General features: G+C 35.9%; 1 protein-coding gene and 1 long non-coding RNA gene across 3 annotated transcripts; both read right to left on the bottom strand.

Annotated features, from left to right (window-relative positions):
• Window positions 1-2,325: 2,325 nt before the first annotated feature.
• LOC145556351 (uncharacterized protein ycf36-like) lies at window positions 2,326-14,974 on the bottom strand. Its single transcript, XM_081618002.1, has 4 exons — window positions 14,403-14,974; window positions 14,207-14,235; window positions 4,086-4,142; window positions 2,326-2,791 (listed from the first exon to the last, which is right to left on the bottom strand). Exons 1-4 carry the CDS (start codon window positions 14,899-14,901, stop codon window positions 2,567-2,569), a joined length of 810 nt encoding a protein of 269 aa, XP_081474128.1. The 5' UTR covers window positions 14,902-14,974; the 3' UTR covers window positions 2,326-2,566.
• Window positions 10,552-12,338, bottom strand: LOC145556350 (uncharacterized). 2 transcript variants are annotated; one of them, XR_014091838.1, is made up of 5 exons: window positions 12,168-12,338; window positions 11,442-11,476; window positions 11,133-11,330; window positions 10,710-11,035; window positions 10,552-10,678 (listed from the first exon to the last, which is right to left on the bottom strand). It is a non-coding gene; the product is annotated as an uncharacterized LOC145556350 (long non-coding RNA). The 2 variants fall into 2 exon arrangements; XR_014091839.1 differs by lacking the exon at window positions 10,552-10,678 and having other exon boundaries at window positions 10,763-11,035; window positions 11,133-11,352.
• Window positions 14,975-15,624: the final 650 nt, after the last annotated feature.

Here is a 15,624-nt window from a genome sequence, read left to right as displayed (position 1 = left end):
TTTGAAAATTGAAAGGACTGTTATTGTGAAAGAATCAATAATGTAACAAACGTGAGTGATGAGCTCTGAGTTTTGAGAAAGTGTTGTCATTGTTCTCAATTGTGTTGTGATTTGTGACCCTTATTTAGATATATAGTGACCTCTTTTATGTATATAGTGACATCTTATATATATAGAACCAAGTTATAATGAGAATCAAGGCTAAAATAAGAACTAGGAACTAATCTAGACCCTTAAATCATGTTAATCGGACGGCTCACATCCTTCCCGTGTCATTAATGACATTTTTGTAATATTTTAACTCTATAAAGTAGTTTCCAGTTTCACTTCTCAAAAGTACATGAAAATTTAGTTAAAGTAAATGAAATCATTCTTAAAGTAAATGAAATTGCTTTTTAAGTTAAAAAAACTGGAAAAAAATTTTGAAAACAACGAAATTAAAATTCAAGAATGTCATTAATGAGAGCATGTGCAATGTGAGCCATTAGATGGAATGCGATCAATGGCTGAGATTAGTTCCTGGTTCCTATTATTCACCTTGGTTCTCACATGATCTCAATTCTATATATATTGACTCTTATTTAAATATAATCATGGTTATACATAGTGACATTTATTTAAACATAGTGACCCTTATTTAAATATATAGTGACCCTTATTTAAAATATTATCAACCCATATTTATACATGTATACAGTGAGTCAGTGACACTTATTTAAATATAGTCATAGTTATACATAATAACCTTTATTTAAATATAGTGACCTTATTTTAATATATAGTGACCCTTATTTAACAACATTGTCAACCCATATTTAGACATGCATATAGTGACCCTTATGTAAATATAGTCATATATAGTTATCGTATTTTTACAACATATTATTGTATTTATCTTTACATAGCCTATGTAGGATTCGAACCTACATCATTATACATTTGCACACTGCTCTACCAATTGAGCTACAGTAATAATCTTTATAGTTAAAAATCAATTTTCACTAATTTTCCAAAAGAACAAGATACATCACGACAAATCTCATAAAAGTATAAAACATTAAAGCATATACTGTACTACATTTAAAATCAAACTAAGCAGAAATAAAACAAAGTAAATCAACCCAACACATACCATTGTCACTTATCATACCCAGCTTAAAACAATTTGTAGCTGCTAGCCTACAACATGACAAGTTGGCGCTTGGCACGACTAATCATACAGGAAGAAACAAAATCACTTGATTTCAAGTGAGACGTAGTAAAATTAAGTCGTACCAAATAAGACTATAATAGCTTTGTGGTTTCCATGTCAAAACGTTGTACTTAAATTCAGCTCATCTTCTAATTATAACTCTGCAAGTAAAGTTTAAAGTAGGTCTCAAATAAGCTAAACATATCAGTCTTAATAATATGGTAAGATATTAATCAAGTCATATACTCCCACCAATTTGATAAAGTAAACCTATATATATACTACGTGTATGCTCTGCCCTTCCCCTTGACCATCCATCTGAGAGAAAATCTCATAGTGCTAACAAGGATTCAATTATAAAAGGCCAACTTTAGCATGACCAATAAACACTAGTCAATATAAACGTATAGCTAAGTGAATAATAGTTCTGGAGTGTAATGACTCCTAAATAAATTGAACAGCTTTTTTCCATCTATATTAACCATATTTTACTTAAGGATCGTTTGGTTTGCAGAGGTTAATTGGAATGGAATGAACAAAGGAAAAGAATCAAAATGGAATGAAAATCCCCCAAATTTGGGGTGTTGTTTGTTTTGAATAACAAAGGAAACACAGCCACCAGTCCAACCACCACACCACCACCACATTGCCTCGCAATGTGGTATCATCTCTTCCTTCCTCTTCCAATCTCTTACCTTAATGAGCTTAATGACTCAATTCTTGGGTGTACCACATAACCTCTAGGTCCTATACCACATTTTATAAAATGCAAGAATGCCTAAAGCATTAAAGGGATTACCGTTCCAACAGTAGAGTTTGAAGATAAGTAAGTGCGGTACTTCAAGCGTGACAGACCAAAATCACATACATTAACAATTGTGTTTAAAATCTGCTGAAATATACATTCTCTAAATTCTTGAGGCATAGGTGAGCCAGTACGCATGCATCTTCTAAAACTGTTTTCGTTATGCTACCACGTTCTGTCATGCCATAAGCCAATCCTACCTATTGCCATGCTTGTAAGTTTCTTCTGAAATCTATTTTACGAGTTTATACTTATCCAATAGTAATGGACTTGAATGGAACAATATTTGAACTTTTTGTTTACTAGTTGTACCAATTTATTCAAAAAGTGAGCAGGAGCATGATGTTTTCGGATGCATGACATATATAATAATACTCCAATTATCGAACAATTGTACCTTTTGTAATCTGTTCATTTGATATCTGATATAAAAGAGGCTAATTAGCCAACCTTAGAGTATAATAATGCTATACAGAAGTCTATGATGATTGATATACAAGGATTATACTATATGGCATGTACACTACAGATATACAGACATTATGTGCTACACACTACCAGACACGGAGTCATTCAGCAACCAGACCAGGTTCACCACAGAAAGCATCAGGCTCAAATGATCTAGCAGAAGCATCATTGTAAACTCCAGCTACAACCCGATCTCCAGCTTCATTAGAAAATTTCCGGAGTTCCTTCTGGCTCCCTTCATAATTTATTAAGAGAGCAACACTTATAAATAAAGATATTGCGAGTGCGACCAGAGAGTTTTTCAACCTGATTAGAACCGGCTTCACCTGGAAATCAGACACGGATGTAGATAATGATAAGAGTGCAACTCCCCCTGGCCCCAAATAAAGACTGAAGAAAGGAAAAAAGGCAAAATGAAGACTCCGTCCCAGACCCAATTTTCAGTTAGGTGTTGACTACAGTTCCAATGCCTCCATTCCACATATTGTATCAGCAAAGAGTCCAATTTCAGATTGTTCACATACACAAGTGGAAGTTAAGCATGCTAAAGAACATTCATCCAGCATATAACATGGGCATTAAAAACACCAAGTGCACAACCAACTTGACTTTCCTACAAATAAAGTCTAAATTGTTTTTTCATTCTATATCCTGAACAAATTTACAAAAGAACATTTTACATCCACGACTTTTTGCTGATTTTTTAAAAGTGATAGTCATTTTATATTCTGGCATGCAGAAGAGTCTAACAAGTTTTATTTAGTGATATTGTAGGCAGATAAGTATGCTGTTTCAAGAAGCAATCATTAATGAGAAAATTCAGACGAGGTATGACAGTAAAATTCTGCTTTCCTTCTTTCAAAAGCAAATGTCACAGTTTCTCGTGGGAAATATTTTCCCCAAAAAATATGAGTATGGAGCATATAAGAGGTCTATGATTTAATTTTGTTACTATACTTTGAAAAATGACAATTATGTTTGCGGACACTTCAAAATAGCCAGCGAGTCAAAAATTATTGAACAAAGACAATTCAGCGTAAAACAAATGAGCTGCCATGAATGTGACAAAAGCCTCACATGTACTTATATCAAATAACAAGATTATACTGTTGCAGACCTTGATCTTCAGAGGATGGGAGTTTAGGTCTGGAGAGTCTTTTTTCATTTTCTTTCGCTTTATCTTTTGCTCCCCAATGGTAATTTATGCATATCAAGTTACACCATTGTACTCCGTACTTCTTTCAGAATATAATACAGTTTTATTTTCTAACTTTTAATCAAATGAACATAGCATTGAACATGAAATTATAGTCAAACAACCTCAACAACCCTGCAAAGCATATCCATACTAATAATTTCAACAAACCATTGTGCCACACATGTGATGTGTCACTCACTCCTACAACTTAATGGCTTCACCTCCCTTTAAAATATAAGGGGAAAATTGAAGCAGACCTAAAAAATACCTCTAGGGATGTGACCTAAAAGTCTAAAACCCTTCTTAGACTCCATCATTTATCGCTTCTTTAACCAGCACTTCTCTCTCCTCACCCCATAAGAATTATCAACATTAAAAGCTCGATCAAAACAATAAGTGCAATATAAAATGAAATATCAAACCTGAAATGAGCCTAAGAGGCGATCACGTGCTAGAATCTCAGCAGTCTTGACCCATATCTGCAATGACATAGAACAAATTTTGAACTTTGTAATATTAGATTCAACAAATATTTGCACTCAGTCAAAAAACAAATATTTGCACTCAGTCAAAAATTTGTTTTACTATTTGTTTTGATGAGGGGATAAAAATAAGCAATTAGTGAGTTCAACAAAGCAAAACCAAGCAGTCACAGAGAGAATTCCTAATTTAGTAGACAAAAAATTACTTATTTATGAAATTATTACATATACTTCCTCCGTTCTTTTTTACTTGACCCGCTTTGACTTTTACACTATTCACCACTTCTCCTTTGACCGTGTTTTGTGAATAATAATTAAAGAAAAACATATTCATGTAAGATATTTTTAAATTCGTCTCAACAAGTACTATCATAATATATAACTTCTATAATTTTTACTTATCGAGAATTAAAGTTATTGATCGTTAAAGTTTTGCATTGGCAAGCGTGATAAAAGAAACAGATCAAGTAAAAAGAACAGAGGAAGTATATATATATATAAGTAACATATTTTCTTAAAGTCAGTACCATAATAAATGGTGCCCATCCCTATAGTTACACTACTCCCTATTCCATTTATGGCTCCTACATAATTCATGCCCAAACTTAAATAGAGGTTCCAGCCTACTAATGTAGGCATCTTCATTTCTGCTACCTAGAGCTGTCAATTCAGGTAAACGGGTCGGGTTTGGGTCGCGTAAGAGTGGGTTAGGTCAACTCGGGTCAGATTAATTCGGATTATTTCCATAACCTAGGCGGGTCGGGTTTGGGTTTGGTCATGCTTGAGTTGGGTCACGTCGGGTCATACTTCTTATCGGGTTTGGGTCGGGTTTAGGTCGGATTAATAACAAGTCGGGTTACATTCGGGTCGGGTGAACAATAGGTCGGGTTTAATTTGGGTTTTCACAGGTTAAAACGGGTTAGAGTAATTCTCGGGTTCGAGTCGGGTTCGGTTCAAGTCAATAATTTGCGGGTTAAAATCAGGTCGGGTCATTCTCGGGTTTGAGTCAGGTTCGGTTCAAGTCAATAATTTGCGGATTATAATCATGTCGGGTCATTTTCAAGTCGGGTCATTCTCGGCTTCAAGTCGGGTTCGGTTCAAGTCAATAATTTGCGGGTTATAATCAGGTTATGTCATTTCCAAGTCAGGTCATTCTCGGATTTAAGTCGGGTTATGTTCAAGTCAATAATTTGCAGGTTACAATCAGGTCGGGTCATTTCCAAGTTAGGTCATATTCGGGTTCAATTAATTATAAATAAATAATTATCATTTTTATCAAGCTAACTATTTTTTTTACTATAATATATATGATAATATACTAGGGAACTATAGTCTATAATTTAGGAAGATAATTATCTCCTTTGACCATACATATATACTATATTTAACTCTTAAATTTGAGGATGATGCTCCTTTCTTTTGCTGGCTTGGACCGACTTGATCTCCCAAGACAAAATGCTTTGATCAACAATAATAAGGTGGTCTTAATTGCATTTAAGGTGATTTGAAATAGGGTTAGGAACAATTTGGGTTGAATTTAGGTCGGGACAATAACAAGTCGTGTTAATTCGAGTCGGGTTAGTAACAGATCGGGTTGAATTTTTGGGTCGGGTAAGTAATAGGTCTGGTAAAATTCGGGTCGGGTCAATAACAAGTCGGGTTGAATCTGGGTCAGGTCAATAACAAATCGGGTTGATATCGGGTCGAGTTTGTAACAGGTTGGATTAAATTCGGGTCGGGTTAGGAACGGGTCGGGCTGAATCCAGGTGAGGTTAGTAACAAGTCGGGTTAAATTTGGGTTTTGACGAGTTAAAATGGGTTAGGGTCAAATTCGGTTCAAGTCGGGTTCGGTGCAAGTTAATTAAATTGACCGCTGTAAACCGGTAAATCGATGCAAGTTGTAAACCGGTAAATTGGTCGTTTAACAGCAAATTGGATGGTTCCACACACCCAATTGGACTCCCGTAGGGAAATAAGGACCATGGTAAACGTTTCGACAATTTTTATTTGCGGGCAAAAAAATGTCAAAAAGTTCCAAAATTGAAGGATAATATCCACGCATTTTACGAAATTTTGGAGGTTTTGGGGCCCGGTGTCGAAAAGTCTTGAAATTATATGTGATACATCTCGGGGTCATATAATGCCGTTTGGAACCATATATGATCATTAGTTGTTGTCATAAATGTTCGTGGAAGGCTTGAATCAATAAAATCAGTGCAAGTTGTAAACCGGTAAATTGGATGGTTCCACACACCCAATCGGACTCCCGGAATGTATTAGGGAACATGGTAAACATTTCGTCAATTTTTATTTCCGGGCGAAAAAAGGCAAAAAATTTCAAAATTAAAGGCTAATATCCACGCATTTTGAGAAATTTTGGAGGTTTCGGGGCCCGGTGTAGAAAAGTCTTGATATTTTAGAGGATACAACTTGGGGTAATATAATGCCGTTTGGAACCATATATGATCATTATATGTTGTCATAAATGTTCGTAGTATGCTTGAGTTAATGAAATCCGTGCAAGTTGTAAACCGGTAAATTGGTCGTTTAAAGACAAATTGGATGATTCCACCAACCCAATTGGACTCCCGGAGGATATTAGTGACCATGGTAAACATTTCGGCAATTTTTAATTCCGGACGAAAAAAAGTCAAAAAATTCCAAAATTGAAGACTAATATCCACGCTTTTTAAGAAATTTTAGAGGATTTGGGGCCCAGTGTCGAAAAATCTTGAAATTCTATGGGATACATCTCGGGGTCATATAATGTCGTTTGGAGCCATTTATGATAATTATATATTGTCATAAATGTTTGTGGTAGGCTTGATTTAATGAAATCGGTGCAAAATGTAAACCGATAAATTGGTCGTTTAAAGGCAAATTGGATAGTTTAACCCACACAAATGGACTCCCGGAGGATATTAGGGAGCATGGTAAACATTTCGGCAATTTTTATTTCCAGGCGAAAAAAGTCAAAAAAATTCCAAAATTGAAGACTAATTATCCACGCTTTTTGAGAAATTTTGGAGGGTGTCGAAAAGTCTTGAAATTCTAGGGGATACATCTAGGGGTCATATAATGTCGTTTGGAACCATAGATGATCATTATTTGTTGTCATATATGTACGTGGTAGGTTTGATTTAATGAAATCGGTGCAAGTTATAAACTGGTAAATAGGCCGTTTAAAGGCAATTTGGATGGCTTCACCCACCCAATTGGATTCCCAAAGGATATTAGGGACCATGGTAAATATTTCGGCAATTATTATTTTCGGACGAAAAAAGTCTAAAAATTCCAAAAATAAAGACTAATATTCACTCTTTTTGAGAAATTTTGGAGGTTTCGGGGCCCGGTATCGAAAAGCCTTGAGATTCTAGAGAATACATATCAGGGTCAAATAATGTCGTTTGGAACCATATCTGATCATTATTTGTTGTCATAAATGTTCGTGGTAGGCTTGAATTAATGAAATCGGTGCAAGTTGTATGCCGGTAAATTGGCCGTTTAAAGGCAAATTGGATGGTTCCATCCACCCAATTGGACTCCCGGAGGGTATTAGGGACCATGGTAAACAATTTGGCAATTTTTATTTTCGGGCGAAAAAAGTCAAAAAATTCCAACATTGAAGGCTAATATCCACACTTTTTGAGAAATTTTGGAGGTTTCAGGACCTGGTGTCGAAAAGTCTTGAAATTCTAGGGGATATATCCAGGGTCATATAATGGCGTTTGGAATCATATATAATCATTATTTGTTGTCATAAATGTTCGTGGTAGGCTTGAGTTAATGAAATTGGTGCAAGTTGTAAACCTGTAAATTAGTCGTTTAAAGGCAAATTTGATGGTTCCATCCACCCAATTAGACTCTCGGAGGGTATTAGGGACCATGGTAAACATTTTGTCAGTTTTTATTTCCGGGCGAAAAAAAGTCAAAAATTCCAAAATTGAAGTCTAATATTCACGTTTTTTGAGAAATTTAGGAGGTTTCAGGGCCCGGTGTCGAAAAGTCTTTATATTGTAGGGGATACATCTCGGGGTCATATAATGCCGTTTGGAACCATATATGATCATTATATGTTGTCATAAATATTCGTAGTATGCTTGAATTAATGAAATCCGTGCAACTTGTAAACCGGTAAATTGGTCGTTTAAAGGCAAATTGGATGGTTCCACCGACTCAATTGAACTCCCGGATGATATTAGGGACCATGGTAAACATTTCGGAAATTTTTATTTCCGGAATAAAAAAAGTCAAAAATTTCCAAAATTGAAGATTAATATCCACGCTTTTTGAGAAATTTTGGAGGTTTCAGGGCCTGGTGTCGAAAAGTTTTAAAATTCTACGGGATACATCTCGGGGTCATATAATGTCGTTTGGAACCATATATGATAGAGGTGATCAACATATGCCTGGCCCGCTAGCCCGGCCTGATCGGGCCTGAAAATAGGGCGGGTTTGGGCAAGCATTGAAACGCATTTTAGTTAAAAAACCCGATCCCGGCCCGAAAAAACCCGAGAAGCCCGTTTTGGCCCGACAAGCCCTCTACTTTTTTGTCGGTTTGGATACGAGAAATTGTGTTAAGGCCCGACCCGGCCCGATTTTTTATCAGCTCTAATATATGATCATTATTTGTTGTCATAAATGTTCGTGGTAGGCTTGAGTTAATGAAATCGGTGCAAGTTGTAAACCGGTAAATTGGTCGTTTAAAGGAAAATTGGATGGTTCCACCCACCCAATTGGACTCCCGGAGGGTATTAGGGACCATGGTAAACATTTCGACAATTTTTATATCTGGGCGAAAAATAGTCAAAAAATTCCAAAATTGAAGACTAATATCCACGTTTTTTTAGAAATTTTGGATATTTCGGGTAGAGCTGTCAATTCGGGTAAATGGGTTGGGTTTGGGTCGGTAAGAGTGGGTCGGGTCAATTCAAATTAATTCCATAAACTATGCGGGTCGGTCGGTCGCGTTTGGGTTGGGTCATGCTTTTTGGGTCGGGTGAACAATAGGTCGAGTTTATTCGGGTTTTCATGGGTTAAAATGGATTAGGGTAATTCTCGGCTTCGAGTCGGGTTCGGTTCAAGTCAATAATTTGCAGTTTATAATTAGGTCGGGTCATTCTCGGGTTTTAGTCTGGTTCGGTTCAAGTCAATAATTTGCGGGTTATAATCAGGTCGGGTCATTCTCGGGTTCAAGTCAATAATTTACGGGTTATAATCAGGTTGGGTCATTCTCGGATTCAAGTCGGGTTATGTTCAAGTCAATAATTTGCAGGTTACAATCAGGTCGGGTCATTTCCAAGTGAGGTCATATTCGGGTTCAACTAACTATAAATAGATAATTATCATTTTTATCGAGAGCTAATTATTTCCTTTGACTATAATATATATGGCAATATACTAAGGAACTATAGTCTATAATTTAGAAAAATAATTATCTCCTTTGACCATACATTAAATATATACTATATTTACTATATTTAACTCTTAAATTTGAGGATGATGCTCCTTTCTTTTGCTGGACTGAACCGACTTGGTCTCCCTAGACAAAATGCTTTGATCAACAATAATAAGGTGGTCAGGACTAATTTGGGTTGAATTTAGGTCGGGTCAATAACAAGTCGTGTTGATTTCGAGTCAGGTTAGTAACAGATCGGCTTGAATTTTTGGGTCGGGATAGTAATAGGTGTGGTAAAATTCGGATCGGGTCAATAACAAATCGGGTTGAATTTGGGTCAGGTCAATAACAAGTCGAGTTGATTTCGGATCGGGTTTTTAACAGGTTGGGTTAAATTCGGGTCGGGTTAGGAACGGGTCGGGTTGAATTCAGGTCAGGTTAGCAACAAGTCGGGTTAAATCCGGGTTTTGACGGGTTAAAACGGGTTTTGGTCAATTTCGGTTCAGGTCAATAATTTACGGGTTATATTCGGGTCGGGTCATCTCCAGGTCAGTTCATGTTCGGGTCTCACATACTCGGGTCAACTCGGGTCTAGGGTTGGTTTCATGTCAGGTTTGGGTCACCATTTTTTCGGGTTCAGATGGGTCGGTTAATAATCGGGTTTGAGTCGGTATTTTGGGTCGGGTCAACTTTTGACAGCTCTACAGCTACCCAATAATTCAACCCAACATCATCCTTTAGTTAAATCAGAAGTTGGAAGAAGGCGAAGAACAATATTTCCCCTACTGTCTTCTCATTGATAGCTCTAAACAGCAGGGTGGCTTCACTAAGAGTAAGCACTGCATTCAGCTCTTTAAATGTTCACAGCATATTCTTGTATGGGCTGATCAGAAATTATATATTGTCCTCTACCAAATGGCATTAGTTCAAGCCTGGACATTCAAAACTTTCTGTATTTTGAAAGGTTCAGCCTTCCTCTGCTTCTTTAAACAGTTTCATGACTGTAAGTAGGGCTGTACACCGGTCCAAAACCGGACCGGACCTGGACCGGACCTGTTAGGACCGGGACCTGAATCAACCAATTCTGAGGACCGGGGACCGGACCTGATTCAGCAGGTCCGGGTCAGGTCCAGACCTGAGCAATCAGGTCCGGGTCAGGTCCAGACCTGAACAGACCTGTTTTGTGTGTTTTTTTTTTTTGTTTTTTTTTTAAAGAAAATAAATAACCTGTTGGACCTGATTATAGACCTGTTTACATAAAATCTGAAAATATCAATGACAAAAACTACATAAAATCTATAAGTCTCAAATATAACAAATAATTCATTAAATTACATAAAGTCTCTAAGTCTCAAATACTAGAAATACATAAATTATCCAAAGACAACTTGAATTTTGGCGAGTTGCTTTCCCTTTGATTGCGTGATTCACACTAATGAGTCAACGAAAACAACTTCGTCGTCTCCATCGTTAGATACATCATGTTGCACCTCTAAATAAAAAAACATTATAGAATATATTAATGAATGATAACAATGAAATAATAAATTTGGTGTAACAAAATTACAAGTACATAAAATTAATACTACCTTTCTCCATTTCTTGTAACTCTTTCAAATTTTCTTCCATATCCTCTTACTTTTTCTGTTCCATATGTATTCCCGCCCCGCTTTTAACTTCTTATCTGGAGGCAAAGTAGATTGCAATTCTTCCATATCCTTTTCAGAAAGTGGTTGTGACATTTCTTGAGAAAAAGCAGCAGATCTTTTGGATTGAGAGCTCTCCATCTTCAATATAATTATACACAATCTTCAATATAATTATACACGATATAAGTAATTTTTAAGTAACAATTATAAACACATAACATTTTATAAAAAAATGTGAGAACAACTTACATTGCAAGAGTAAGAATCCGTGGTTCTTGTTGATCCTAAACATATAAAACGATAGAATTCAATTACAATTCAAATTGAATTCACAAAATAAACAGAATACATACAAATATACAATACACCAGCAAGGCAGCAAATTCTACAATATGAACTAAATTCGAAAGAAACAGATTTATCAATCTACTTTAAACAGATTTATCAATCTTTTCTGATTTATCAATCTACTCCCAGCAAATTCACAGAATAAACAGATTTTAAACACACAAATCGAAAGAAACCAAAATTCAACATGCATTCGAAACAAATGAACTAAAATAATTAAAAAACAGTTACTTAAAATAAATAAAAAACCTCAAAAAAAAATCATGAATTCGAAAAAAATGAACTAAAAAACAGAACTTGCAAACATCAAACAATCATAATAAGCAATTGAAATACAAAATACCCAATTCAAATATAATTAGATTTAATTTTTTTTTAAAAAAAAAAGAACTTACAGGATACCAAAATTCAACATGCATTCGAAACAAATGAACTAAAATAATTCAAAAACAGTTACTTAAAATAAATAAAAAAAACCTCAAAAAAAAATCATGAATTCGAAAAAAAATTAACTAAAAAACAGAACTTACAAACATGCAAACATCAAACAATCATTATAAGCAATTGAAATACAAAATACCCAATTCAAATATAATTAGATTTAATTAAAAAAAAAAAAGAACTTACAGTGAGATGCAGATGCAGGGTGTAGTCGTCGACTCGTCGTTGCAGGATGTACAACGTGTAGTCGCTGCTGGTCTGGACGTCTGGTGGGCGGTGGCGACTTCCGACTTGTGTCTGGGCGCCTGGGCGGTGGTCTGGAGGGAGTGGGTGTTGCCGTGTGTGCTTGTCGGCTGAGAGAGAGAGAGAGAGGAGTGAGTTAGGGTTAGTGTGTTAACAAAAATGAAACTGACTTCTTTTGAAATTTGGGAATTTTTTTTTTTTTTTTTTTTTTTTTTTTAAACGCATTTTTAACGGGTTTCAGGTCCAGACCTGAAAACCCCGGGTTTGGACCTGATCCGGACCGGGACCGGAAACCTTGATTTTCAAGGACCGGGACCGGACCTGAATCTACAGGTCCGGGTCAGGTCCGGTCCCAACAGGTCCGGGTCAGGTCGGTTTTCAGGTCCGGTCCTGTTCATGTACACCCCTAACTGTAAGTGATTAAATTAAATAGAATTTTGATACTACCAGAAATGGTCAAATTTGGATCCTACTTTGGAGGTTTGGATTCATTAGGAGGGTCTTTAGGGTCAGATCATAAAACTGAATAGAGAAAGCTAAATCTTACTAAAAAATATATATATAGACAGACAAGTATCTCATTTTGAGAAACTTCTATTAACAAATTAAGTTCAAGATATCCCAGGAGTGGTTAAAGCTCAAAATTTATATTACAAAATCATGATCAAGTTGTCTATATACATCACCAACAACTAATTTAGCAAATAGAAAAGAAATAAAAACAATTTCTATTCATGAGACAGTGCTATATGATCTAGCACCATAAATGGTACTACAGCTAATACTCCAATCCCAAACCGCGGTAAGCCAGTGACTTTCTTTCTGAATAACAGATTTTTATACAGCAAATTTGATAATTAGGTCAGCATCCTAAGCCATTCAAACTCAATTCCTCCCATGACATTGATTGTGCCTTAACGAACTAAATGATTACAACTTCACCATCTTCAAGGAAACCGGTCCATCTAGACAAGGCGTCATACATCTTTGTATTATCTCTTCCTTACTCCTCTTATCTCTTGCCTTAATGAGCTTAATGACTCAATCCTCAAAATTAATCCCATGAGGTATAGGGCCCTCGACACTAATTGAATCCATTAAACAAATTGAGGTGACTTGGGCATACCATTTAACCTATAATGTCACGCTTAAACCTTTACAAAGATATGAACATCCAACTCAAAATTTGAGATACTTCCCACCAATTTCATAGACTGAAGAGGATATTACTAAATCCCTAAGACATAAATTCATGCATTAACTCAAAAAACACTACACATCCTAGAAACCTCTTTTTTGATAGATAGCAACCTTAAGAATTCAAGGCACAACAAAGAAGAGTAGAAGGAGAAAAACATGTTGCTTTTATCTAGATGGAAGTACAATGATCATGGGACTCTATGTTAGGATTTTTACCAAAGAGCCTAGGGTTCAGCTACTCCTTTTACCCGCGACAGAAAGGCCTAAGCTTCTGCATCAAATAAAAGATACAACTGAGCTTGCTCATCACAGTGTAGCAACCTCGGGGTAACTCGATCATTGTCTTCATATTCAAACAACCTTTTTCTCCTGGTTTCAACGATGATAACTAGGCAATAATTGCTCTAACACTAAGGAATTGAGATGAGTGATGGATGCTGCTTTCAAAATTTTCAAACCTCAAAAGAAACTAGCACCTCAATTTCTCTCAATGATCCCTAGAAATCAAAAAGACCCATGTTCACCATTCAAAAAGTACACCTCCACCCATAAACTCACTACATTTTGCCATTACAATTTTCCAAGCATAATTCCAAAGTTTACAAGGGCTCAATAAAAAACTCGAAGCATTAATTACTCAATTGCATTCAAAAAGTTCCTACTTTTCATTTCAATATTTCAATCAACTTTCCTAAATTCTCATCATCCCTTCCAAACATTAATCTTTGAGAAAATTCAACTAGAACCAATAGAAATAAGCAATGTGTGAGCAAAAAATATACCTGACCATCATACCATCCTGTCTCCTCATCTGAAATCAAACAGAAAACACATTCATCAGACACATACCCACAAATCAATACATCCCCCACCCTCCCTGCGGCCAAATAAGCAATAATGCGCATCATGCTCTCGAATGAACATACAATTCAAATTCAAAAAAATACCACTAGTAGCAAAAATAGAAGATCACATTACATTCAACAGTGGCACTGAGTAAGCGATTGCCCACATAAGCCCAACCCAAGTACATCCTCAAAACAGCCAAAGTAACAACAAACAGTCCACTCGAAACCGAACCCAAAACCACTTTAACCGGGTCATGATCAAACCCGACTGACCCAAACCAAGAAACGGGTAATCCTACAAGAAGACCAAAGGAAAGACCAGTGGCAAACAATCTAGAAGCATATTCAACAAGATCGCCTGATGCCCATGAAAAAGGGAAGGAATTTGATAGATTTTGGTATTCATTAATGGGTTGTTGATCTAATGGAACAGGACACTCTGTTCCTGGTGGGGTGCTGTAATTTCTGAAGAATTTTGAAGGGTTAGGGTTTAAGGGAAGATTGATTGATCTTTTGGGGGGAAAATTGAGGGGTTTGGATGAAGGTAAGAGAGAGAAAGGGGTGGAGAAGATGAAGAAGGTTGAGGGTGAAAGTGAAAGTTTTGGTGAGTTGAAGAAGGTTTTGGCCATGGCTTAAAAAGCCCTTATCTGAGAAGCAGAAATTTCTGCCTGAATTTTGCAAGAGGTATATATAGTCACTCATGACTCATCAGTACATTTTGTACTCTAGGAAGCTCCTACATGGCTACATATACATTTGGAGAAGAGTATGAGTAGTTGGTCGGGTCATTACTCATTAGAGATCGGTTAAGACAATGATGTAGACGAGATTTGATTTCATGTCTTGTCATCTTAGATTGAATATTACCTCAACATTTAACCAACTAAACTATGTTCTTCATAAAGCATAGTTACTGATTTACACTTTTCCCACATAAACTACTTATGTGTGATGAAGAAAGCGCTATACTTGGAACATTTGAAGAATCATGTCCAAGATGATTAATCACTCACTGTATGCAAATAGTCCGAAACTTTCACTTTATTACTTGTTCAAATTTCTTTTCTTTGGATGCCTAGATTTCTTATTTTTCATTCAAAATATATTTTTCTCTCCTATATGTCTTGGGTTGAGCCCTAAACTCATTAACCCATTTATTCTTTTCAATTGCATAGGAATGTGGCAATGGTAATGAGACAAGTAAATAAAAATTGGAGATCAAAATTATCAAAGAGAATATTTAAAGTGTGTTTTATTCACCTGATTTTCACTTATCATAAACTAGTTTTCTTAATTAGACTAATTTTATCTAGTTTAGGCACATATAAAATTAAATTAGGTCACACTTTAGC

Source organism: Chenopodium album, chromosome 8, assembly GCF_948465745.1.
Source record: "Chenopodium album chromosome 8, dcCheAlbu1.1, whole genome shotgun sequence".
Taxonomy (NCBI): Eukaryota; Viridiplantae; Streptophyta; class Magnoliopsida; order Caryophyllales; family Amaranthaceae; genus Chenopodium; species Chenopodium album.
This window is presented reverse-complemented; position numbering and strand designations above follow the sequence as displayed.

Bases quoted from the DNA above. Each gene is read 5' to 3' on its own strand.
- LOC145556351 (XM_081618002.1), bottom strand. From the start codon at position 14,901: ATGGCCAAAACCTTCTTCAACTCACCAAAACTTTCACTTTCACCCTCA. The intron at 14,236-14,402 runs GTAATGTGATCT...GTTTGATTTCAG, and splicing joins ACTCAGTGCCACTGTTGAAT to ATGAGGAGACAGGATGGTAT. The intron at 4,143-14,206 runs GTATATTTTTTG...ATGTCATTGCAG, and splicing joins CAGGATGGTATGATGGTCAG to ATATGGGTCAAGACTGCTGA.